Source organism: Phallusia mammillata, chromosome 8, assembly GCF_965637545.1.
Source record: "Phallusia mammillata chromosome 8, kaPhaMamm4.hap1.1, whole genome shotgun sequence".
NCBI classification, from domain to species: Eukaryota; Metazoa; Chordata; class Ascidiacea; order Phlebobranchia; family Ascidiidae; genus Phallusia; species Phallusia mammillata.
The window spans coordinates 10,567,712-10,594,426 of NC_137259.1; the positions used below are offsets into that span (position 1 = coordinate 10,567,712).

At 38.3% G+C, this 26,715-nt stretch overlaps 1 protein-coding gene and 1 pseudogene across 1 annotated transcript in view; both read left to right on the forward strand.

The window, feature by feature from the left end:
• Positions 1–3,249: 3,249 nt before the first annotated feature.
• LOC145204472 (uncharacterized) lies at positions 3,250–8,667 on the forward strand (annotated as a pseudogene).
• A 573-nt stretch (positions 8,668–9,240) lies between these two features.
• LOC145203802 (dnaJ homolog subfamily C member 13-like) overlaps positions 9,241–26,715 on the forward strand; it is a 49,176-nt gene continuing 31,701 nt past the window's right edge. Inside the window, exons 1-15 of the mRNA XM_080076111.1 lie at positions 9,241–9,390; positions 11,419–11,494; positions 11,976–12,125; positions 17,584–17,682; positions 18,017–18,106; positions 18,412–18,462; positions 18,521–18,724; positions 21,651–21,746; positions 21,895–22,053; positions 22,324–22,475; positions 22,545–22,639; positions 22,799–22,904; positions 23,002–23,101; positions 23,163–23,270; positions 24,246–24,401. Coding sequence (XP_079932237.1) covers positions 9,323–9,390; positions 11,419–11,494; positions 11,976–12,125; positions 17,584–17,682; positions 18,017–18,106; positions 18,412–18,462; positions 18,521–18,724; positions 21,651–21,746; positions 21,895–22,053; positions 22,324–22,475; positions 22,545–22,639; positions 22,799–22,904; positions 23,002–23,101; positions 23,163–23,270; positions 24,246–24,401 — 1,710 coding nt within the window. The 5' untranslated portion in view covers positions 9,241–9,322. The remainder of the gene's footprint in view (positions 9,391–11,418; positions 11,495–11,975; positions 12,126–17,583; positions 17,683–18,016; positions 18,107–18,411; positions 18,463–18,520; positions 18,725–21,650; positions 21,747–21,894; positions 22,054–22,323; positions 22,476–22,544; positions 22,640–22,798; positions 22,905–23,001; positions 23,102–23,162; positions 23,271–24,245; positions 24,402–26,715) is intronic.

Below are 26,715 nucleotides of genomic sequence, written 5' to 3' on the forward strand. Positions count from 1 at the left end.
AATTATGTCGGATATTTGGTTTGTACATAGAAGTCTAGGGGCTGCAACTTTATTCCACAATGTCATTTGATGCTAATAGTAAAATATATCACACATAAAAGTGACGGGTAGTCATCTTAAATGTAATTTATCATATGTTTGAAAGCTTTAAGCCCTCTCAATAAAACTCCTTAAAGTGAGTATTTTGTTGGACAGTTATCTTTTTCTGACATACGGTACCTAACAATCCAGTCTTAACAGAAGTATGGACACTAGCCTACAATGTCAAATTATTGGAAGTAGGCTACACTTTACAGTACTTCAACAACAGGGTACGAGAAACATGCTGCAACCCCAGGGGAAAACTTTGTTTCATAAATACACTGCTAAACAAGATCCAACTGCTTTTAAGTGCACATTTCCTAAATTAGCTCTGCAAAGTAGGCTAGAGCAGTTTTGTATTACATAACAGCGGTTTTAGTTTAGAAGCAATTTTAACTTTATCAGTTGCCAAAAAAACATCTTTGATGGTCATGGCATTGGATTGTGTACTAGTGTTTGATTAAACCAGTGGTTCTTAACCTCTCGTGGACCGTGCCCCCCTAAAAGTAACTTTTGGACCTCGTGGCCCCTTTTACGTAACCATGTAGGACCTGTCCGTAATCGTAAAACCTTATACAGACCTTAATATAGACAAATAGTATGTGAAATAGTCGAGTATGTGAAATAATAAGGGAAGAATAAAGTTAAAAAGGAAATGGATTTTAGTGGGTGTTTCTGGTGAATCTACACCCGTGACCCCCCGGAACACAGCTCGTGGTCCCTCTGGGGGGCTATGGGCCCTAGTTTAGAACCACTGGATTAAACCTTCACATTCAACAGCTAAAGGTGCGTTTGGCCCATAAACAATTTATTTTACACACAATTCCATGAAATTAATTGCAAGTATTTTCATATATTGGTAGTGCACCTCTGCCAGATGAGCAAAAGAAACAGTCTTGTTCGCAACGTTTGCGCCTGGTGTAAACCTTAATTTTCGCGTCATTCGCCCGAGGAAAAAAGGAGCCGTTTCGCGTTCGCGCTTGGTGCAAACCGGGCTTACAGCTGAACTTTATGGAAGTTTCAAAACATGAATAATGTAAATGTGGCATGATGTTTAATGACAAACTTCAAAAATAATCACCTAGACTAGATGGATAGGTATTGCACATAAATGTATATGTGCAAATTGGGTAATTAAGAAATTGACCGAAGGCCAATTTTAGTCATGCATGTTACGTTTATTATGGGTATCCTATTTTGGGGACATGTCTAAAATACGGGAATACGGGACGACGAAAATACGGAAATTGAGGTATAATGACGGGAGTACGGAAAAGCGTTTGTTCGACATAACTAAAATACGGGACTGAGTGAAAGGTGACCCCTGGCTTAAACCAAGCGGCAACTATAACACTTAATGCCGGCGGAAGAAAGTTTTTGCATATAGCAGCGACCTCGTTACGCGAAAATCAAGCAAAAATAACTACGAATCGCACAGCAAAGTTCTGCTGTTGTTAGGGTGAAGCCAACTGAACAGCTTATCTGGTGAAAAATTCCTGTTTTTGTTGGTATACCGACTCAAGTCAAGTCTTTTCACAACTAAGACTCAATTCAAGTCTTTGAAACTCAAGTGACTCAAATCGGACTCGAGACCCCATCACTGCTAATCTGTCTAAACGTTAAAACAATAACAATAACTCGCTTATCACCAAAGCTGTGACCAAATCAAATACGTGTAACTACTGTAACAAATGCTATTATCAAGTCCAGAAAACTCACCAGCTCTATTTAGTCAGCACAAATGTGCACTTAACACCATGTCCTATGTGCTAATCCTTACCAAACAACGGACACAACTGTGGCACAAAAAATAGGTAGGCTACATCAAAAAGAGATCTCGCTACAATTCGCGCATGCACCGACGTAACAATCATAAAACTTGTTGCATGAGGCTGCACTACTAGCATGTCAAAATCCACATGCGGCTATCAGCATCAACCTTTTTCAGTTTTAAAAGTACACATTTCACCCTGTAATTTTCAACCAAATAATTTATGCCCCCCTAGACTCACATAGGTCCCGGTGCGGCGCACCGTCTGCACCCCCCTCTTGTGGGGCCTGTAGTTCGACATAACTAAAAGACGGGACTGGGTGAAAGTTCACACGCAGTTCTTATTGCGTTAGACGGGAGTACGGAAAAGCGTTTGTTCGACATGACTAAAAGACGGGACTGGGTGAAAGTTCAAAGGCAGTTTTTATAGCGTTAGACGGGACTATCGAAAAGCGTTTGTTCGACATGACTAAAAGACGGGACTAGGTAAAAGTTCACAGACTAAGCTTATAGCGCCAGACGGCACTATCGAAAAGCGTTTGTTAAACATTACTAAAAAACGGGAATGGGAGATTAAGAGGATTGCTATTAAACTCTTAGCAGCACATGTTCCTTATCTTTTCGTCGTTACTTTGACCGGTCCCTAAAAGAAGATTGGATAAAATACAGCTGCAAATTGATGGCCGGACAGCGACAACAACGAATGCCAGCGAAGGTTTAAGTCAGAAAATAAATTTGCCTCCCCTTCATACGCTTGAAAATATGATTGACGACATAACAAGTTCAACTATTAAATAAATCCAAAAGTTTAACTGAAGTTTGCAGAGCTAGAGTAAAAACATGAGCAGTACCGTCTTACGCAAAAATAAATAGCTCGACTGCACGTGAAGAGTGTTTCCTAATTTTTTTTTCTATGCTATACAACATTCCCCTTGCCAAAACTGTGGTGTACCAAAAAGCTCGTAAATGGCAGTTGAAAACGCCATGAAAAAAGTCTTAAAATTAACTTTTATGTGCAGTTGAGAAAGTGGAAAAGTTCTAATTGCCCAATATTTCCGCACTCGAATGAATGCTTTTCGGACCTTTTCAAAGTAGTGAATTACCAAACCCGCCTAAAAAGGTTCGGGCCGAAACCGAATATTCGAATCAGACCGAACCTAAAATCCCCGTTTCTATGGATGTATTTAACTTTGTGTTGTTGATGCAAGAGAAGTCAATTATGACAAACCAAAGTCACTTTTACAATGCGGAAGCTTTACTTGACTTAGGTTTTGAAGACAACGTGGCTCGTAAGGCGTTTTAATGTTGCGCATGTAGCGGCCTCTCTCAGTACCGTTATCGTGTGCCTTCATACTACAGCGAACCGGACAGATTGCCTTCTTTCTCTGACTCGCGTCTTATGCGTCTTATGCGTCGTATTCGCTCATTGTGTTATTCTATTACGATGTACCTCGAATAAACACCTCGCTACATTTGGTGACCCCAAGCGTGCAAAAACGTTATTTTTGCATTATGACAGAAGCCACAAACTCAGAGAACGCTGTAGCAGTAAAGTTACCCACGTTTTGGACAGCTCAGCCACGAGTTTGGTTTCAGCAAGCGGAGGCACAGTTCGCTCTAAAAAGCATTACAGGAGATGTAACGAAGTACTATTATGTCGTTTCGGCTCTGGATCAGGACACAGCAAACCGTCTTATCGACCTGCTAGAAAACCCCCAGACGCAGACAAATACGAGACTATCAAGGCACGTTTGGTAGAAACCTTTTGTCTTTCGCGCCCGCAGAGGGCCATGCGGTTACTTCACATGCCTCCTTTGGGCGACAGAATGCCATCCGCTTTAATGGATGACATGCTTGCATTACTTGGCGATGCAAAGGAATGTTTTGTTTTCCAACAACTGTTTTTGGAGCGATTGCCTGAGTATATCCGCACACGGCTGTGCGGAGAGGAAATTAGCGAATCACGGCTCTTGGCCCGCAAAGCTGATGCGATATGGTCCGGTAATCAGACGCCTACGGAATCCGCACTGTCCAACGTTCGGCGCAATGGGTTTTCTCCCGACCAGCATAAAAAACGAGGTAGGAAGTCTCGATCAGCTTCACCACAGGCGATGCCTGACTCAAAGTCCCTCTGCTTTTATCATCGTCGTTTTGGCAGAGATGCGATTAAGTGTCGTCACCCTTGTGCACTCGCACAGCAGGGAAACGAGGAAGCCGGTTATCCCTAACTGCCACGATGGCCGGCGCAATTGGGAACCTTTTCTTTGTCTGGGATAGCTCAGCAGGTCGGAATTTTCTTGTTGATACTGGCGCAGAGATAAGCGTCATACCTCCCACGGGATTAGAGCGCCGCACCAATCCTCCCGGCAAAACCCTCGTTGCTGCTAATGGCACCCATATCCCGACGTACGGTTCACGTCTGGTATCCATGCATTTACCTTCCGGCAAATTTCAATGGAAATTCGTACTTGCCGAAGTTTCTCGACCGCTGCTCGGCGCCGACTTTCTGAGGGCACATTCCCTTTTAGTTGACCTCAAGCACCGACGCCTCATCAATGCCGAAACTTTCTCCAGCGTCGCACTTGGCAAGGCCTCCCAATCAGCGCCGAACCTTAAGGCTGTTTCCTCGGGCACGTCTGTCTATGCTCGACCCAGGAATAACAACTCCCCACTTTTCACAGTCGCTTCCCAAGCATGGAGTTCAGCATTTCATTCCCACTAACGGCCCACCAGTGCACTCTCGCGCTCGTCTCCCTCCCGAGAAACTCAGCATCGCTAAAAAGGAATTTCACAACATGCTGCAACTGGGCATTATTCGACGCTCTTCCAGTCCATGGACCTCGCCACTGCACATGGTTCCAAAGTCGTCCGGTGGGTGGCGCCCCTGTGGCGATTACCGCCGTCTTGACGCAGCTACCCGGCCTGATCGTTACGCCATTCCTCACATTCAAGACTTTTCGGCTCGGTTGGCAGGTTCTAGCGTTTTTTCCAAAATTGACCTTGTTCGCGGCTACCACCAGGTTCCTGTGGCACCTGATGACATCGCGAAAACCGCGGTCATTACCCCTTTTGGCCTTTTTGAATTTCTTCGCATGCCCTTCGGCCTTAAAATGCGGCACAGTCCTTTCAGCGACTGATGGACACGGTATGTCAATCTTTGGACTTTGTGTTCGTCTATCTTGATGATATCCTCGTCGCAAGCAAGTCTCTTTCCGAGCACTACGACCATTTAAAGCGTCTTTTCAAACAGCTTTCCGACCATGGCCTTGTCATCAACCTGGGAAAGTGCAAGTTTGGAGTTTCCCAAATCGATTTTCTGGGGCATCGCGTTGACCGTACCGGCGCCCGGCCCCTTCCCACCAAAGTCGAGGCTATTCAAACTTTTCCGCGCCCCACTACTGTCAAAGGCCTTCAGGAGTTTGCAGGTATGGTAAACTTTTACCACCGTTTTATTCCTGGCGCTGCACGCATTATGACTCCTATTTACGAGGCACTCAAGGGCAATCCTACAACGTTGCTTTGGAGTGACAGCTTAGATTTGGCTTTCTCGGAGGCAAAAACCGCCCTAGCGAACGCCACGCTGTTGCACCATCCCTTGCCTGATGCACCGACTGCTGTGACTAGCGATGCATCACAGCATTCCATCGGGGCTGTTCTCCAGCAATTTATCAATAATGCCTGGCATTTTTTAGCAAACGCCTGCGACCACCGGAGCTCAAATACAGCGCTTTTGACAGGGAACTGCTCGCTTTGCATCTCGCCATTCGTCATTTTCGCTATTTTTTGGAAGGTCGCGTGTTTACCGCCTATACTGATCACAAGCCTCTGACCTTTGCTTTCACCAAAGTGTCCGCTCCGTGGTCAGCACGCCAACAACGTCATTTAACCGCCATTTCTGAGTTTACCACAGATGTGCGCCACATCGAAGGCAAACAAAACCACGTGGCCGACGCGCTCTCCCGCGGTTCCATTGATGCTGTTCGACTCCCACTTGACTTGGATTATTCGGCACTGGCAGCTGCGCAGGTCGCTCCGGAGGTTCAAGCATATCGTACCGCTGTCACTAACCTTAAGCTGGAGGACATACAGATTGATCCATCTGGAACTACAATCCTTTGTGACGTTTCCTCTGGATCGCCTCGTCCAATTGTCCCAACATCATGGCAACGCAAAGTTTTTGACATTATACACGGTCTTTCGCACCCATCCATACGGTCAACACGCAAACTTGTTGCTTCAAAGTTTGTTTGGCACGGCTTAAAACGCCAAGTTGGCCTTTGGGCAAAACAGTGTGTCCGCTGTCAGAAGGCAAAAGTCCAACGCCACGTCCGTGCGCCTCTAGCAAGCTACCCGCCCTGCTATGCACTCTTTCAGCATCTCAACGTCGACATTGTTGGACCGCTTGCACCTTCGCAGGGTAACAGATACCTCCTTACCTTGGTCGACCGTTTTACTCGTTGCCCAGAAGCAATTCCTATGCGTGATTCTACCACCATAACGTGTGCACGCGCATTTGCTTTCCATTGGGTATCCCGTTTTGGGGTTCCTGCTGACATATCATCAGATCGCGGCCCCCAGTTTACCTCCGATCTATGGACGGTTTTCACCCCGCTTCTTGGTGTTCAACTGCATCGCACAACCTCGTTCCATCCTCAAGCTAATGGCCTGGTGGAACGATTTCATCGCCACATGAAAAGTGCACTCATGGCACGTCTAACGGGCCCCAATTGGGTCGACGAACTACCATGGGTTATGCTTGGAATCCGCACAGCTCCAAAGGAAGACCTGCAGGCTTCATCGGCCGAACTTGTTTACGGCTCTGCCATCACCGTTCCAGGCGATTTTTTTCGCCAAGAACATCACGAGCCTTCACCCCAAACGGTTCTTCCATCGTTAAAGGCTACGGTGCGTCAACTTGTACCGACTCCAATGTCACGCCACGGTCCTGTCCGCACAACGGTCCCCGCAGCATTGGCCTCCACTCCGTACGTTTTCGTACGGAAAGAAGGCCACAGACCCCCGCTTACGCCACCTTACGATGGCCCTTTTCGCGTCATTGCTCGAGGCAGCAAGGGTTTCACGCTTGCCATCGGCGAAAGCAACCGGCTCGTTTCCATCGACCGTCTTAAGCCGGCGCATGTCGACCTTACGCAGCCGGTACAAGTGGCCCAACCAGTGCTGGATTAACCTATAAGCAATATAAGCACGTGCTTAGGGCATCAAGTAAAGGAGGGGCACCACAGAAATGGTTTCTAGGTAAATTATTAAATCTAACAAAAAAACACAACTATATTCAAAATGTAATGAAAATGAATAAGTTATAAAGCGAGAAAATAAAATAACTGACAAAAGGGATTGATTGCGTGCTATATGACGTAACAACGTTGCGTTGTTCTGTTTGTTAAAACCTAAAACAGTCAAGACTCATGGGTGCCTAACCCGTCGATCGCGATCGACTGGTCGATCTCGGACTGATATCAAGTCGATCGCGAGGGATTCAGAAAATTATTTAAAATGCTTGTTTTGTAATGCGTTTTTAGGGAATGTTGCCCTACATAGATGACTTTATTGTGAAAGTTATTCATTAGGATTTGTTGATATGTTTACACCACAAATACTCAGTCGACGCTTTACGTCGCAAAAGTAGTAGTTACGTCACAAAAATAATAGTTACAGTAGTAATGGTTACTTTGTGCCGGTACTTTTTCTATTATCAAGGTTAGCATCGGATGAATTATAAAAAATTAAGTTCAATGCAGTGTAAAAAGTCACACCCAAACCACGACAAAAACGTAAAACAGGGCTCGGAAAATGCTAGTTTTCCTTTGGTAATACACACATAGTCTTGCATTATCTTGTTAGTTTGTATTGGAATGGTAGATCCCGAGAGTTGGACTACCTCAAACGTCGATCTTGAGTCAAAAAAGATTGGGCACCCCTGGTCAAGACAGTAAGGCAATGCTTAATAGTTAATAGCATGCTGTTTGAAAACATATTCGCGTATGTGGCAAACGTACATTAAACACGACGCTAATACTAGTATGTTTATACAATTGGGCAACAGTGGCAGCAGCAAAATTAGGCGTTTTTAATTGAGTTTTGGAGTATTTCTGACATTCTGAAACAAATCTGCAAGTTTAATATCAGCTAAACTTATAGTCTATTACCCTTGCTGTATATTATGTTAAAATCGAAATCTTAAAGAATAATTTTGTTTTACGTTTAAAAATTACGTTTATATTTTGAATTAAAAATGGTGTGGGGCACCAAATTGTTTTAGTGCTTAGGGCCTCTAATGGTGTTAATCCGGCCCTGGGCCCAACCCCCACGCCGTGGTCGCCCTCCCAATCCCGCGCACCAACCAACGCCGACACAACCGGTGCCATCCGTGAAGGAATCGCATACTTCAGCACCGCCCGATCCGGTTCCACCCGAACCCGTTCCTGCCCTGGCTGATCCACCAGGTCACCTGCCAGAAACTTTACCTTCGGGCCAACACACGCGCACGCGTCAAATTCGTACTCCGTCTCGTTTTATATGTCAATTTTATTATGTCCGTTTCTGGAGGGGGGGTCATGTAGCGGCCTCTCTCACTACCGTTATCGTGTGCCTTCATACTACAGCGAACCGGACAGATTGCCTTCTTTCTCTGACTCTCGTCTTATGCGTCGTATTCGCTCATTGTGTCATTCTATTACGATGTACCTCGAATAAACACCTCGCTACACGCAGATATTTCCGGCATGGTGATTGTTTTAGTGCTATTGTGTCGCTATGTTTTCTTTCACCGAGCGAAATAAACTCAACTCAACTGCCTTTGAACTGTCACCTAGTCCCGTCTTTTGGTGATGTCGAACAAACGCTTTTCGACAGTCCCGTCCAACGCAATTAGAACTGCGTGTGAACTTTCACCCAGTCACGGTATTTAGTGATGTCGAGCAAACGCATTTCCGTACTCCCGTCTAACGTTGTAAGCATAGCCTGTGAACTTTCACCCAGTCCCGTCTTTTAGTCATGTCATGTTGAATATGCGCTTTTCCGTAGTCCCGCCTCTCCCGTCTTTTAGTTTGGCACTTTTCCCGTCTCTCCCGTAACCCCGCCTTTCCCGTCTTTTAGACCTCGATTCCCGTATTTCCGTCGTCCCGTATTCCCGTATTTTAGACAAGTCCGATTTTGGCGATTTATGTCAATTCAGTTCAGTTTGACATGAATGGAAGGTATATCAAAATTATGTTGCATGGAAAAATACTCAACTTACTCGCAAAGAAACCGGAATGAAGGAAATAGATTTAGTGCATGCCATATATTAACTTGATTGTAAAGCTTTGTAAGCTTGCAATCGAATATTTCAGGTGTCTGTTTTAGCCAAATACCATATGTTTATTTTCAGGTATGGACAATAGATTTTGTGAACACCTGTAATATTTGTAAAAAAAGGATTGGCCAGGGATACTGGTCAAAATCTGTGAAATGGCCAACCTTTCAGACAACAAAAATGTTGCCTGTTACTATACAACAAAGCATTCCTGGAGGGGCAGGTACCAGACTGTAACAAACTAATTTTTGTTTTTGCATGTTTAACACACAAATGATTGGTGGTTATCTAAACTTGATCGTTCCTAAGCTTGACCCTGAATGACCAAGTGGTTAACCCCCAAATTTCTGAAACAGAAAATTGCCAAAAAAGCAAAAATACACAATAACATGATCCAGAAGTTTCATACTTTGTTGGTTGGTGCATTGCAAAATACTTAATATTTACCCATTTTGTACCGTTTCACTCTCAGATCGCAATGTTTTACGGGCTCCTCTAAAATACGCAATCTACGCAATCTGTGGCAATCTACTTATAAAACGTATGCAACTTTTAAAAATGTTGACGGTTAGGGCTTTTAGGGTCTGGGTAAAGGTTTATAATAAAATTAACACTATAATTTAGTTTTAGATGTCCAGTTTGGGCTTAATATTCTCATATGTGTTGAGAGTGGTACTGAACACTGTATTGTACCGCATGTTAACACTTATAGAGAAAATTAGACCTGAAAGGCATCTGAAATTAAATTATAAAGTTATATGTATCACAAACAGTCACCCTGACCCTAATAGCCCTAACCGTCAACATCTTAGTTAGTTTTTGTTAGTAGATTGCGTATAGATTGCGTAGATTGCGTAGATTGCGTAGATTGCGTAGATTGCGTAGATTGCGTATTTTAGAGTAGCCCATGTTTTACAGGTATTGGCAGTGTCTTTCTTGTTTGATGTTTGAAATTTTAGATTGATTAGTGATTACCTTTGCAGCCACAAACGTTTGTTAAAACCCCTTAGTACCTAGACACTCTATTCTCACTTGTTCAACACTTAGTTGGGGTATTTTCGGTCCTAAAAACAACTTTACCTTGCAACACACACATACTAACCACCCAAAATACTGCAGGCCACGAAGTATCACACTTGTTGTAACCATGCAGTGCGCAGTGACGTAACAAAGATTTGGGGTTGGAAAAATCATTATTAACATTGACACACAAAACTTCTAATGTAACATTGTTTATAAAATTGTAAAAATAACTGAAACCCAGCTCTGAATTATTCCTTTCGTCACCAACTATTTAGAAATGAAAAATTAGATAAACAAAACTAATTTTAAAAATATATGAATAAAACGTCAAACAAGTAACTGTTAACTAGAAAAGCTTCAGCCATATGTTTTTAAAAATAGTAAGCCCATGTGTTTTCAGTTTCTGTACAAGGTTGCATACTTAACCACTTTTGTCAGGTAAAACTTTGTGTCAAATGCAATCATAAAACATGTAACCAAAACTGACATGAGATGTCGGTAAAGGGTTTTCCGCTTGGCTTATCATATTTTAGAATGTTTTACTAGGTCAACATAAACATCTTACAATTTGCACAACATAATTATTTGTTACATCTGTACTACACTCTTGCATCACAATTTAAATGAAATTATCTTATCATATGTTTCATTAAACAAAATACTGACTTTTGGCATGTATACTGCACAGTCTACTGCAGGTCAAAATGCAGGTGTTGGCAAACACATTTAAAAATAGTTGGATATAACATTGCCACAACATGGCTTTCTAATTTTTTAGTGTTTGAAAATCTTTGGGTTTTTGACACAATTTTCTTGTTTGGAAGTAAGATTGATCCTGTTTTGAATTCGCCTGTTGTACACCCATTCGATTTTGCTCATGGTGTTAAAACAAGTTCATGGTTTGATAAATGTACTTTTTGTAATAATTTTAAACTCAACCTTATGAGTACTAATGTGCTATTGATGCTGCTACAAATCTGAATAACATATGTGTGTGAGGATGCTCTCTGAAACAGAGTTTTAGTATGGGTAAAAAATACCAGTTGTAATTGCAGTAAATGGTAAATGTGCAATATTGTTGAAATGACCACATTGTAAAAGTAGCAATAAACAGAAAAAATACCTTCTAGCGTTAAACTGGTAAATCATGAATTTTGCTTGATTTTATTTTTAAAATTTAATGGCAGTTTTACTTCATATAAACTGGTGACTGCTTTTGTTATTTTAGATATAAACGTTTGTTTGCTGTTGGTACAAGAGGCATAACAACCTACAACCCAAGTAGTTTGCAAGTTACTAATCAGGTTTGTGCTCAAGGCTAGGCAACAAACATGTTTTTTTGTGAATTTATGTACATCAGAAACCGGTTAATCGCAAACTAGTTATTTGGGGTGATTTTGTGGATTTCAAGACATGGCCTATCATTTGTTGAGAAAATAATCTTGTTAAATGTAATCTGCTTAAGTGGGAAATTCAGTTAATCAGGACATTTTTTAAATTGTCATGTTTTATTTGTAGAGAAAATATTTCCAGATAAATGGGACAAATTTTATCTATTATTTTAATTAACTGGATTGTTGATTTGTGTATGAAAGTCGCACTGTCCAATGCTTTTTCTAAAACAATATTGATCGTAACAGACATTGTTACTACTTTGAAGACAGTGTTCCTAATGTATGTGCAGCATACACCAAGTCAAAAAAACTAGTGTAAACATTTGTAGGTGTTGTGGATAGAGAAGCATTTTTTTTGTTAAATATATAACCAACAATTTGTTAAATGCAGTGGTCGTACAGTGAATTTTGTGGAATTATTTTGGATCACAAATCGAAGAATAACAATGATTTTCTAATTCTGCTACGGAAATCTGGTAAGAAGAATGAGTCAATGAAGTTTTCTTGTGATTACCGGGAACATTTGATGACTGTTACAAAGGTGATTATCTGTCACATTTAGTAACTGTGACATTTTTTTACCCAACTTTTTTGTCACTTTTTTTCCAATAAAGTCTAGCCCCCATACTGTAAAACGTTTTTGTATACTGCTGGGCACCACAAACAAAAGGATTCTGTGATACAATAGGGTTATAAAGGCAACAGGTCATATGAAACTTGTGTTGGTGGACGTTTTTGCACGTGACAGTTATGGGAGTGTTAACCACCTTGTGGAAGGAGAAGCATTACCGAATGTTGCTCAAAACACCTCTAGTGTTAATATTTTAAACATTAGTCAAATTGGATAAAATTATACTGGGCTGTAGTTTGGGTCATTGTGGTTTAGTGATTTATTAGTTCGGGTGCGACACCCCATTAACCCCTAAAATGGGTGGAATTTATAAACAATATGAAATTTGGACATTTCGTAGAATATGCTATTTTTAGGTGTTAAGTTTATTCTTAAGTTTTACCCGGTAGCCCCACTATCTACCCCACTAACCCCCAAATTGGTTGAATTTAATAAACAATGGCCAGACTGAATGAGATTTCGAAATTTCGTAACCTTCCTCCTATAGAATGATTATTATGGCTCCCCTTCCCTGAAGGGGACACAAATTGTTTTTGTCCATATTCATTTCTGTTTTTCTTTTTTTCTTTATCTGTCTAATGCTAGTTATGGATCCCCTTCCCTGAAGGGGACACATATTGTTTTTGTCCGTATTTTTTTTTCTTTTTTCTGTCTAACGCTGGTTTGGTAAAGAAAGAGTGCTTCAAATTTGGACATATGTTAGTTATAAATTCAAACTTGATCCTCCAGAAGTTTGACCCCGAATTACCCAGCGGTTCACCCACAGGCCCCCGAAACGTACAATTTTTAACGCTGGTTTTGACCTTGGACAACAATATCTGGGTCAAAGCAAGAGAATCAATTGAAATTATTTTTTTCATTATTATGGGTCCCCTTCCCTGAAGGGCACACATATTGTTTTTGTCCGTATTTTTTTTTTCTTTTTTCTTTTTTTCTTTTTTTCTTTTTTTCTTTTTTTCTTTTTTCTGTCTAACGCTGGTTTGTTAAACGCATTTGGTCAAGAAAGAGTGCTTCAAATTTATTCAAATTTGGACAGATGTTAGTTATTAATCTAAATTTGATCCTCCTGAAGTTTGACCCCGAATTACCCAGTGGTTCACCCACAGGCCCCCAAAATGCAAATTTTTTAAAACATGGTTTGTTATATGCGTTTGGTCAAGAAAGAGTGCTTCAAATTTGTTTAAATTTTGTCAGATGTTAGTTATTAACCAAAATTTGATCCTCCTGAAGTTTGACCCTGAATGACCCTGCGGTTCACCCACAGGCCCCGAAAACGTAAAATTTTTAACGCTGGTTTGGTAAAGAAAGAGTGCTTCAAATTTATTCAAATTTGGACATATGTTAGTTATTAATCCAAACTTGATCCTCCAGAAGTTTGACCCCGAATTACCCAGCGGTTTACCCACAGGCCCCCGAAACGTAAATGTGTCTAACGCTCGTTTGGTCAAGAAAGACACTGTAGGCAGAAGTCCCAAGAGAGTAACTCACTGGTTTACGATAGCAGGAGGGCTCAGCTTGACGTCGGACAGACGTTTTACGAGACGTCGTTTCGGTGATTAGAAATCAGCTGTTTTGCACAGCAATGCTATTTCGTTTTATTAAGTTGTCACTCACATTTTCAGTTTTGGCGAAGGTTTCACACCTATGACGTGATTTAAACCTAATAAGCGTGCTTCGGTTTCGTATATGTCAAGCAAAACTTGTTAATCAAAATAAAGTTGAAAAATCAAACTTGACATTTTTGCAAGATAAATGTTTTTTTTTAAATGCTCGTTGTCAGGTTGGCCGCCGCATGACCATGGGTTACTTAAGGTCAACTAGTAGGTATTACAAACACAGTTCAGAACTTTCTTTCATCATAATGTAGTGTTTTTTTGCTATCAATTTAGGAATCAACACTCAAGGCATGTATAAATTAGGTTAAACGGTTTTGTTGAACAGTAAGGACGGCGTCTATTGAAAACGGTGTCAATAGGTCAAACAGTCGTTTGGCGTGTGCACCCTGAGAGGTTACTGCAGGTCAATGGTACGACAATATCTGGGTCAAAGCAAGAGATTAAATTAAAGTATTTGTTTCGTTCTTTTTTAATGTTTTTGTAATTATATGACAATAATAGTGCAAAAAGAATACGAAAAATTTTTTTATTGTTGGGTTAATGCTTTCTAAAAATTTGTTTTTAAAAATCTAAAAGTCACCGCAACATTTGTTTACCGTAAATCCGCACAAACACGCGTGTGGGGACCCATTAGTTTTTGTTTACAAAAACAATCATATGTGTGGATCAAATGATGTGTATAGTAAATTGGTAAATATCGTATAGAATATATAAAATGGAAGTATATCAGAAAGCCACCCTTCTAGTTTTTTAATGTTTTTGTAATTATATGACAATAATAGTGCAAAAAGAATACGAACAAAAATTTGTTATTGTTGGGTTAATGCTTTCTAAAAATTTGTCCTTAAAATCTAAAAATCACCGCAACGTTTGTTTACCGTAAATCCGCACAAACACGCGTGTGGGGACCCATTCGTTTTTGTTTACAAAAACAATCACATGTGTAGATCAAATGATGTGTATAGTAAATTGGTAAATATCACATAGAATATATAAAATGGAAGTATATCAGAAAGCCACCATTCTAGTTTGTTATATGTATTTGGTCAAGAACGAATGCTTCAAAAATATTCAAATTTACACAGATCTTAGTTGTTGATCCATGTTTGTTCCTTGTGAAGTTTGACCCCAAATAACCTTGTGGTTTACCCACAGGTCCCAAAAACATAAAATGTTTAAAATGGCTGTACTGACTAAAATACATAATCTAGGAGTTCCATGCTTTTTTGGTTGGTGCAATGCAAGGTATTCTAATGAATTTTGTAACTTTTTTTGATTCACCCATTTTTCACCCTTTAAACCACTAAATGTTTGGTTTTAGATGTTCCAGTCCTTTAGGTCAGAAATACAAGCCCTAATGGCTGAAATTTTAAACAATTGTTTGCAGTGGGTTACTTGTTTAGTATTTGAAAATTTGACTCAATCGGCCAAATGGTTATCTTTACAGCCCTTAATATGTGTACTTTCAATACATTTTAATCCCATGGGAGAGTTTGGTTAGTTTACAGTTGGATGGATATGGGCACTGCTTTGTGCATGACCAATTGTTAATGCTTTAATACTATCAGGATTTTATGACTGGACTAAATTAATTTTTTGATGGAGTTTAGAAATATTCACATCTTATTAATACTGTTACTTATTTGCATATACATGTCCGTCGGGACTCATTTGTTATTGCAAGGCCAAAGCAATCATGTTAGTAGATCAGATGGTGTATAGAGTAAATTGTTAAACCGGACTGAGAATATATGAATTGGCAATATATACGAAAGCTACCTTTCTAGTTTAAGTAGAACATTTATTGCAATGTTTCAACTTATAGCTCCAAACTAGATGACGTTTGTATAAGAATTTGCATTATTTACAACTTAGCTACTATAGGACCCACTTTAAAAAAGTTTGGGGAATATATATTTTATTGTTTCAAAATAGGACATAGTGTATGTGCAATGGCAATATATATGTGCTAAGCCACCTTTCTAGATTATATATTTTTAAAAAAATCTTTTTACAAGTCCAATTAAAGGACGTAATTACTTCAGACAATGGTTAATCCATGGAACTTGCTGTTTTAAATGCACCTATATTTGCTTGAGTAAGTTAGCTAGGGGTTTTAGTTTGTGGTTGGTATTGTGGTAGCATTGAAATCTGTTTTAAAAATACACCATTTTGATACTTGATTTGTAAAGATAACTGACGAAGCAACAGTGCTTCTGAATCAGAATCGGTCAACAAATAGTAATAAAACCATATGCATTTCATTCATTATGGGTCCCCTTCCTTGAAGGGGACACATATTGTTTTTGTCCGTATTTTGTTTTTCTTTTTTTCTTTTTTCTGTCTAACGCTGGTTTGTTATACGCGTTTGGTCAAGAAAGAGTGCTTTAAATTTATTCAAATTTGGACAAATGTTAGTTATTAATCCAAATTTGATCCTCCTGAAGTTTGACCCCAAACGACCCAGTGGTTCACCCACAGGCCCCCAAAAAGAAAAAAATTAAAACGGCTGTACTGACTAAAGTACATAATCTGAGAGTTTCATGCTTTGTTGGTTGGTGCAATGTAAGGTATTCTAAAGAATTTTTAAACTTTTTATTGGATTCACCCATTTTACCCCCTAAACCCCAAAATAATAAGTTTTAGGCCAAAAATACAAGTCCTAATGTGCTGAAATGTTAAACAATTGTTTGCAGTAGGTTATTCGTTCAGTATTTAAAATTTTGCCGTAATCGGCCAAATAGTTACTTTTACAGCCCATAACACTGTCAGTCAGACAGAAGTCTCAACTCTCAAGGGAGTAATTCACTTGTTTACAATTAAGGCGGGTAAATGCAGCAGGAGTGCTCAGCTTGACGTCCGGCTGGACATTTTACGAGACAGTCGTGTCGGTGACTAGAAATCAGCTGTTTTTGCGCAGCTATGCTATGTCATTTTGTTAAGTATCAAGCACATTTTCAGTTGTGAAAAATTGTGTTTAAAACTGACCTTGAACGACAATATCAAGGTCAAAGCATGAGATTAAATTAAAAGTATTTTTCCCATTCTTATTTACTGTTTGTTGTAATTATATGACAATAATGATGCAAAAAGAATACGGTCAAAACTTTTAAAGCTGGGTTATTGCTAAAGTTTTTTCTTTAGAATCAAAAAATAACCAGGACGTTAAATCCGCACAAGCCCGCGTATGGGGACCCAACAATCATACATGTAGATCAAATGATGTGTATAGTAAATTGGTAAATATCGTATAGAATATATAAAATGGAAGTATATCAGAAAGCCACTTTCTAGTGTCATCTTGGTTTTGTTTTACTTCCACACTCATTGGTTTTGCAGAGGGACTGATGATGCCCGCATGAGTGAAATATATAAAACCATTTGAACATGATTTGTTGACTGATTCTGATCCAGAAGCACTGTTGCTTCATTATTTTTCTTGCAGAAAATTATACGTATCATCAGTGATGGTTGATATAGGATACCTACTATTCACAGGAAAGATCTTGTAAAAAAAAAACTAAATGTTGACTTGTAAAAAGGTTAAACTTAGAAATATAAATTTAGCATGTACTGTATGTTTTGGTTGTATAATAGTTTATAGATTCTTTTATTGAGCCAAGGCTAAACCTTATGACAAATTGACAAATAATTTTTGTTTAGACCCATATGTTTATGCTTATAAAACGTATGTTGTCGAAACCTGCTGTATCCAAATTTTTCAACCTTATGCTTCTGTATTTTTTCTGTAGAGATTTTGCCCTGCTACATATGATTCTGGTCAAAAACCCTTGAAATATACTGCAATGAAATATCAATGGTCAAGTCGCAATGTACCAGTGATTTTGGAGGTAATTGTATTGTTTTCATCCATATTTATACCGTTATTGTGTTGTTTTTGTACCGTTTTAAAATCACTTATGCACATGTGTGGGAATACAATCGTTTTTGCTTGCGAAAACAGTCATGTTAGTAGGTCAAATAGTAATAGGTAAATAGGATATATATAGCATACATAAATTGGAAATATATAGGAAGACCACCTTTCTAGTTTTTACTGTTTCGGTTGGGTATTTATTGGAGTGTTGTGTATAATTCAATGTCTATTTTTTTGTGCACTAAAAATGTTAACAATGACTATATAACCATCCGGTTTGCTGATTTGATTTTGTTTATTTGCTTAAGGTTGCTGGTGCCTCATTAAACCAACTGGATAGGAATTCACTAAAAGTTCTCACTTTTTATGACTACATTGATATTGAGGGGTTTGCGTTGGTATGTACTTATAGTGTTGTATTTAAAACCTGTTTTGTTTTTTGCTCTCGATCCAAACATTCTGAAAGTAAAAGGGAACACATATTGTTTTGGCCATATTTTTTTCATTTTTGTTTTTTTCTGTTTGTTCCACGCATTTGGTCAAGAAAGAGTGCTTCAAACATATTCAAATTTACACATTTTTTTTATTTTTTTACAATTTTTTTTATCCAAATTTATAAAATCTTTAAAGTTTGTTTTGCAAGGAACCTATGTGCAAAATTATAAGCATCTATTTTGTAATGACAAACTTTGTGTTTAAACAGATTTCAGATGCTCCAAATGCTTTTGTGGTCATACATAAATTTCAAAGATTGGTATGTAAAATTTATTTGTGTAATCAACAATTCCTAACAAAAAGTGTTTTTTATTTAGCATATGTTTGCATGTGATGGAGTAAAGGATATCATTAAGGCAAGCATTGATGCTGCCCAACTTCTTGGGCGCTCATTAAAATTGAGGAAAGACCCAATTTCGTTGTTCCAATTTGAAAATTATAAATTTGGAAAATACTCTGATGATGAGCATATCACATCTATTGCTGAATTTACAGTATTAAAGCAATCTCCAAGACACCAGGTGAGCTGCATGATCATTGACAACTATTTTGTACAGCTACAAAGTATACTCCTAAAAATACGAACAAAAGAAAAAACTAGCTGTCTTGTTGCACGTTGGTGGCTATTTATGGTTAGCAGATGTTTAAGAAACTTAAAGTAACAGCTTCATGTTAACTATGTTTTTTTTACAAATTACCATTTACACAATGTGCAAAAAACATAGATCTTTCATTTGTCAGTTCTGTGCAGTTGCATGGCTTATATTTTAAAATTATACATGCAATATACTGGACTACGGTATTGATGTAAATGTCGCACAGTCTAATGTTTTTCTCAAAACATAGGAAACAAAGACTGACGGGAGTGTGCTATTACAAATGTATCTGTAGTATTTGTGGCATATTGTGAAGTGTGTGCATTGCTTTTGTATTAAATGTGGTGGTTTGGTCAAATACCCTTATTATTTGTCAAATGTAAATGCATTTGAGAGCCGCTTCAATAAAAATATAGGCGAACAAGCATGAACTTTGTACATCAAAAGTGCTTCTACAGCAGTTGTTTGCTTGATAAATAACTGCTGTCATTACAGATAGTAAAGCTAAACTGACTTTTACAGCAGTATTTAACTAAGAAAAAATGGGAGAAAAATTTACACAGAAACTAAAACTAGTGATGTTCAAAGTAGAATATCGAATCCTTTGGATTCGAATCCAGTTAGATTCGAATCCATTTTTGCCGTTTATATCGGGTAATTGGAACCGATATAAATTTGTGCCCTCGCCGTTGGTAAAAATGTAAACACATGCGTTACGTTTTTACGTCGACGCCCGGTCATTGTACCAGTTGCAAAAGACGGCAAGTGACTCGTCGCCATCAAATCAGGGAGCGCTATACAACGCCTTAACGCCAAGTCACGAGTCGCTATAACAACGGCCTAACGACGGTTGTGCATTGGAAGCATAATTAACGATTAGCGCACTTGCTACGCAGCTGATCACGTCATTACGTTTATGCCATTAAACGATGTACGGCGACTTTTTGCCATGTCTTACCAGCATCTAATTGTTTTCCGACTTTGACAACAAAAAACGTTTAACGGTCATGGCGTTAGGCAGCGATTTGAAGCATGGGATTGTCTGTTAATACCACAATAACAGTGAAGGAACCCCAAACATATGACGATTTGGTCAAACGTAACAATGTAGGGAGTAAACGCTGCAAAGTTCACGTTTTGTGTTGCAAAATCGCAGAAATAATTAATCACCCAATGTCCCAACTTTGTTTGCTAGGGTGCCTGTTTTTGCAGTTGTTTTAGGTTACCAAACGTTATATATTTGTACACTAGGGAGTCTATGTCAGTCCTCTGCCACCAGACAAATCAAAGTACCACAGCATGCTTACAACATAGTTACTTCTACTGAAGGCAATAAAAATCACTAAATAAATTGTTATAATTATTTTTTAACCTTATGCAAATTTTTCTGGCTTTGTGGATTTGGGGGCATTTAGTTTCAATGCAGTAGTGCAAAGTATTTTCCCAGTGTTTTTCTTTGTTTTGGTTGGTTCTTTTTTACATTATAAATGAAGAATGTGTTTTATAATGTATTAAACTAGTCTACTTTAGTTGTTGTCAAGATTAATGTTTGCACAGTCAAAAATAATATAAGGATTGGATTCGATATTCTAGATTTGAAACAATTATTCCAGAATACCCCGCTATTCTACTTTGAACATCCCTAACCAAAACAGAGTTTTTACTTTCTCTGTGGTTTCAAGTTTCGGAGCCAAGTTGGAAAAAAAATATTCGCATTACGTTTTTATCACTCTGTACAGTGAGGCATGTATTGGGCGCATTTATCCCCCCATTCATTCTTTCCATAATCGCACAGGACACTTAAATTGAGTTGTTAGGACCCATGTATTCACACTTGGTGAAACAAAAGTAATAACCCAGTGTACCATGAATTAGTATTAAAATGAATATATAATAATTGCAGAAAGCACTGTTATAAGATTTGAAAATGTCTCTCATACAGCAATTGAGTATTGGCTTTATGGGTTGTCGGCCTTAATTACTGATATTTGGTTTTGGCCAAAACATGTTGATCTCCCTTTATTATAGGCTAAACCAGACGTGGGCAAACTTTTCAGTACAAGGGCCGCATTCAAAAGTTCTCAATTTTATGGGGCCGCATAGTATATTTAACCCAAAATATGAACATAGTATCAAACTATAAACAGCTAAATACAAATGCGTTTGTTGCCACTTCATTGGTTGTACAGACATTGGTTGAAACACATTAAACAATAAAAGTTTCTTTTGTATCCATCTTTAGGTGTTGTGCGGGTAATGTCCATTTGCAAAGTACTGCCACGGCCTAAACTTGATCCAAGGTGACCAAAGTTTTGGTGTCAACAGTGCAAAGTAGGCTGTATTTGAAAACGTAAATCGTTTTTGCTTTTATTCCTGCCGTAACAAATTACCCAAAACTAAATCATCGTTAAAATTGCTGTTTCGGCAAATCGTCTATTCAGTATACGTACATTTGTTCTTGAAACAGAACAAAGAAATGGTGTGAAGTGACTATTTGCAAAATACTTTGGCAGAACCTATAGGCATGTAAAAGGTATCTGTGTTTAGTCCCAATGTATGGCATGGGTACAGACACTCAACACGGTATAGGTATGGGCAAGTCCCACTCTGGTATTTTTGAAAATTCTATGCCTACTATTTAGTGTTTGCTTCCTCTTTTAAATTTGCAAACATTTGGCCGGCCGCATGAACTCCATTGGCGGGCCGCATAAACTCCATCATGGGCCGTAGTTTGCCCACCCCTGGGCTGAAGCTAATCCTATTTTGAATGTAGCATAGCTGTAACACATTTTTATGAGGTGGAAAAAAATATTGTCAGTTTTGTAGCATAATGCCTTGTATACATCATTAGGTACCACCTCAGCGTCTCCTATGTCTTAGTGAAACTTGTATTCTGGAAAGAGATCCAGGCTCCTACAGCATCATTACATTGAAGCCACTCATAGAGGTAGCTGTTTACACAAAAAAATAGTGTAGTATTCATGTTAAATTTGAAATTTTGTATGCACTCTAAATTGTGCATGCTGTGACAGTGGTATGCTTCAGACCCTTAAACAAGCAATTAAATTAGGCAAAACAATTATATACCTGTTTAGATTTATGCTCTCGTTCGCGATCCTCAAAATCCTCAAATTTTTACTATGGAGTTTAAAAGTGGTCAAAGTCGCACATATGTATCAACTGACCGAGATGCTCTGCTTGCCACGATAATGGATGGTTCAAGAAGCTCAGGCAACAGGGACATTTGTGTCAAAGTATGTGCGGACTTCATATCTCTGAGTTAAAAACCATGATTGGCTAATGTGGACAATATTTAAAGCAAAGGTCACCTTAACCCTATAGAAATTTCTCCTAGTGATGAAGTAACTTTATTTGGGTTTTGATTCACTTGTTGGGCAACACATCCTAAATTGCTGAACAAACTTTTTACCGTTTACCACTTTTCTCTATTGTTGGGATTAGTGTAAAGTTGTGTTTCATAGCTTGCCATGCTAACCCATAGACTGTATGTTTATCATTAACAGATGCTGCCAACAGATACAGGATTACACTTTGGGCCATTGGCAAATTATGTGGAGGAGGAAGTTGAAAGTTTACACATGAAATACTTAACTCAACCTCCAGTTGCAAACTTCATGGACATTATAAATAGATTTAATAGTTCAATTCCATACAGGTATGTGTGACTAAAATACAAAATATGTACTGAATATTTCGAAGATTGAAGATTTTCCAATTGTTTTAGTGGTTTGCAATGGTCTGTGAAACAGGATGGTTTTTTTACTGAGAACAAAGAAAAGATGATAATTAGTTCACTGGGGTCAGTTCTGGATAAGGATGGTAAGTATTAAAAGCATAGGGATAAAACAGAATAGTTATTTATTTTAAGATATCTTAAGATATATTTATTAACTGTAAATTTTGTTTCCCTACAATACCTTTAATATGTTTACCTAGTTAAAGATAAATCATTATTCCTAGTTACCACTGCAATTTTAGGTAACTCTCAAGACTCCAGTGATGAAGATATTGAAGCTCAATTTCACCTGCTGAGAAGACTTGTTGCATCAAAAGTTGGTTTTGCTGCGTTTACGGCTTTACCAAGGTAAAATAATGACAAAAGCAAAACTTTACATGTTTTATAGTACCAGCTGAACTGGAATTTACCTATGTTTAAACCACCATTACTTTTTTATGTAAAGGTTTCGAGAACACCTTGGTGTAAAAGTTATCAAGGCTCTTCAACTTGGAAATGATGGTGTTTCACATGCTGCAATTGATACCCTTGTTTCATTACTTTGTGTAAGTTGTAAACATGCTGGTTACATTCCATGTAGTATATGTAATAGTTCATGTTTTACAGCCTATGCATGATAACTACGACCTTCGCCAGGAGCAGTTAAACAAAGCTTCATTATTATCATCAAAACAATTTTTGCAGTCGCTACTTGATCACTTTGAAAAGAAATCAGTAAGTTTCTGTTGTAGTACAGGAAGTTTGTAAAAATTGATTTGTCAGTATTGATTTGGTTTGGGGTGTTGCCTATCTTAAAAATGTGATTGCATACAACTAAAGAGAAAACACAGATTGTTTTTCCTCAGGTTTGTGAACTGTTTAATCAAAAAAGACACATGTGACGCAGATATTTTTAAAACGTTTTTGGCTTTGGTTGACCCAGCAGTTTACCAACCAGACCCAAACGCATCAAATTTGTAAAAATGTTATGTTTATATTTTTGTGGGTGGATTTTAAAGTATATTACAACTTAAGGTTGGATAACTCTATTTTTACCCTTTCACACCCTAAATTGTAGCAAGGCCTATTAAAGGCGTTTTGATTTCAGTTATGAATGTATGTTCATCTCAGCTGATCAATGGTCTCCTACTATAAAATCCCCTTGGCTGACATGTACAGTATAACGGTTCTATTGATTCAACTTTCGACAGGCTCACTGCTGAGTGTGTGTAGCTCAGTTGGTAAAGCGTGAGACGCTGAAAAGGGATTCGAATCCCACTGCAGTTTAGGATGATTTGGTATAACACCTTCAGTAGACCTGGCATTCTATGATTTATATATAAGTGTATTATGATCGCTGGTCTGTATGATTGCTTAAAACATGTGTCAAATCACCAACATTGTGCTTAGCTTTGCTTTATGCAAAAAACACTTCTGCAGCCAGGCAATGTGTTTTTTGTCACCTTTTGAGTTGTATCAAGCTATGAAGGATAACGGTTGTTTTCATTTTTTGTTGGAGTTGAATGATTTCTGCCACACAAAGTATTTCATGGCTGTGCACTTGTTCATTTTGTAGGAATTGACCGATTATATCAAATCAGCTGATTATTTTTTTTAAACAAGAGTTACTCTGGATACTAAAACTTTTAATTTTGCTAAGGCATTTGCAAGACCCTAACAAACTGTTTACTTTATTGAATGATGTTTTAGACGAAAGGCCAAGGTGCACTCGTTATCAGTTCACTTTTGGACTTCTTCAATTTTGCTCTGTGTGCTCCTCACAGTGAAACAACAGAAGGAAAATGTTTTGATGAGTTGCTTCAATTGGTAGCTGAAAAAGGAAAATGTTTATTTCGATTATTTCAGGTAAAACAGGATTCTTAAACTTAAACACAATCTTGGCTACACTATTATTGTTGAATGTTTAAATATACCAAGTTTGTTGAGAACTCTTAGTCTAATTGTCAATTTGTCACAGAATTTAGTTTGCGAAGTTTTATTATTATGGGTCCCCATCCCTGAAGGGGACACATATTGATTTTACTCAAATTGTGTGTGTTTTTGTGTGTTTTTTTCTTTTTTTTTTCTTTCATTTTTCTTCTCCCCAAAGTTTGTCCGACTCGTTTTTCCATCAAATGTTTAATGGATGTTGCTGAAACTTATACAGATGGTAGATGTAGTTATGTAGATGTGCATCCCACTTTGTTTGTCCAGATAACCCCAGTATTTACCCCGCTACCCCTAAAAAGGGTGAGTTTGTAAACAGTGTCAGAATTGGCTGAAATTTGGATAGCTTATAGAGCAGGGGTTCCCAACCTTTTTACGATCTTGTACCACTTGGCCGCTTTGCACTGCCACGCGTACCACCATAGAGCACATCAATGTGATCTGTGGTACCACTTCTTGCAGAACAACTAATTTGTTCGAATCATATTTCTTTCAACGCTACAAAACAGTAGATGATATCTATCAAGAGAAATCATTTGATATAATTAACGCCCACCGTGTTGTACGGCTTTTCATAGTAACTATGCTTTTTGTTGGCAATTGACATGACCTGTATTTTGAAGATCGTAATGTAACGAAACAACAGAATTAGTTACGCAACAATGACAATAGGCCTGGGGAATGTTTTTTTTGTAAACAAAACCAGATAAACAAAATATAAAGTTGTAAATCCAGGTTTATGTGAACAAAACGGAAGCTACTCGCATACCACCAAAACCTTCGCGTACCACAGGTTGGGAACCCCTGTTATAGAGTATGCCATTTATAGATGTCGATTGGTGTGTTCAACCCTGTAGCCCCAACATTTACCCCACAAGCCCCCAAAGTGTAAAACGTATTTGTATGTTACTTGGCAGCACAAACGAAAGATTTCTGTTGCTCAATAGTGTTGCAAGGGCAAGCAGTTGTATGTTACTCGTTTGTGACTTTGTCGATTGCTTGGTGAACATTTTTGTGCCATGGCAGTTAGGGGGTTGTTAACAGCCCTATGATGTAAGAAACATTAACGGTTGTTGCTCAAAACACCTCTCGTGGTCGAAATTTTAAACATTGGCGTATTGGGCTGAAATTTTGCAGTGCTATTGATTAAGTCATTGAGGTTTTATATTTTTTTAGTTTGTGTGTTGGACCCCATTAGTTACCATACTAGCCCCCTAAAATGGGTCAGTTTTTTAAACAGTGTCAGGATTGGATAAAATTTGGGTAGTATGTGGACTATGCTATTTGTAGGTTTCAATTGATGTGTTTTACCTTGTAGCCCCAACATTTAGTTAACTAGCCCCCTAAAATAAATAAACTTTTAAAAAACGTCCTAATTATATGAAATTCGCAAAGTTTATTAAACATACTAAGTCCTCAAATGTTATGTTTTGCCCTGTAGCAACACAACTTAACCAACTAATCTCTAAAATAGGTGACCCTTTTCACAATGTTCGAATTGAATGAAAACCGGACAGCTTGTAGCATTTGCTATTCATTTTTTGTTTTACCCCATTATGCCACTACTTACTCCTTCGTTTCTTTGAAAAGGAGCGTTAAATAGGACATACTTCAAACAATACCTGGGGTAAATCTAAATTTATATAGTTTGTTCTCTACATAGTATTAATATTTAAGCCCAGTCCCGATCACTGCGTTTTACCTTACAACACTAAACTTTCACATGGTTATCGCTTGAATGCATTATCTACAACTTTGCATGTGTGGGGACCCATGAGTTTCTGCTTGCAGAAACAACTAAGGTTATAAAAGACAGTGGATGGTATGGGACCCAATATAAAACTAGAAGGGTGGCTTAGCACATATTGCCCTTGCACATACACTATGATCTATTTTAAAACATAAATATATTTCCTATGCTTATTTTGTATTGGGTCCCATATTAGCCATCGTCTTTTATAACCTTGGTTGTTTCTGCAGGCAAAAACTCATGGGTCCCCACACATGCAAAGTTGAAAATAATGCAATTCAATAGATAACAATGAGTAAGTTTGGTATTGTGAAGACAAACACAGTGATTGGTACTGTGCATATCTAAATATGCTATATGGAGTAAAAACTATTTAAATTAAAAAACTCATTTTAAGGGGCTAGTAGGATAACTAATTGAGGTTCAACACACACAAACTTAAAAGTAGGAGACCACAATGACTCAATCAATAGTACAGTACTA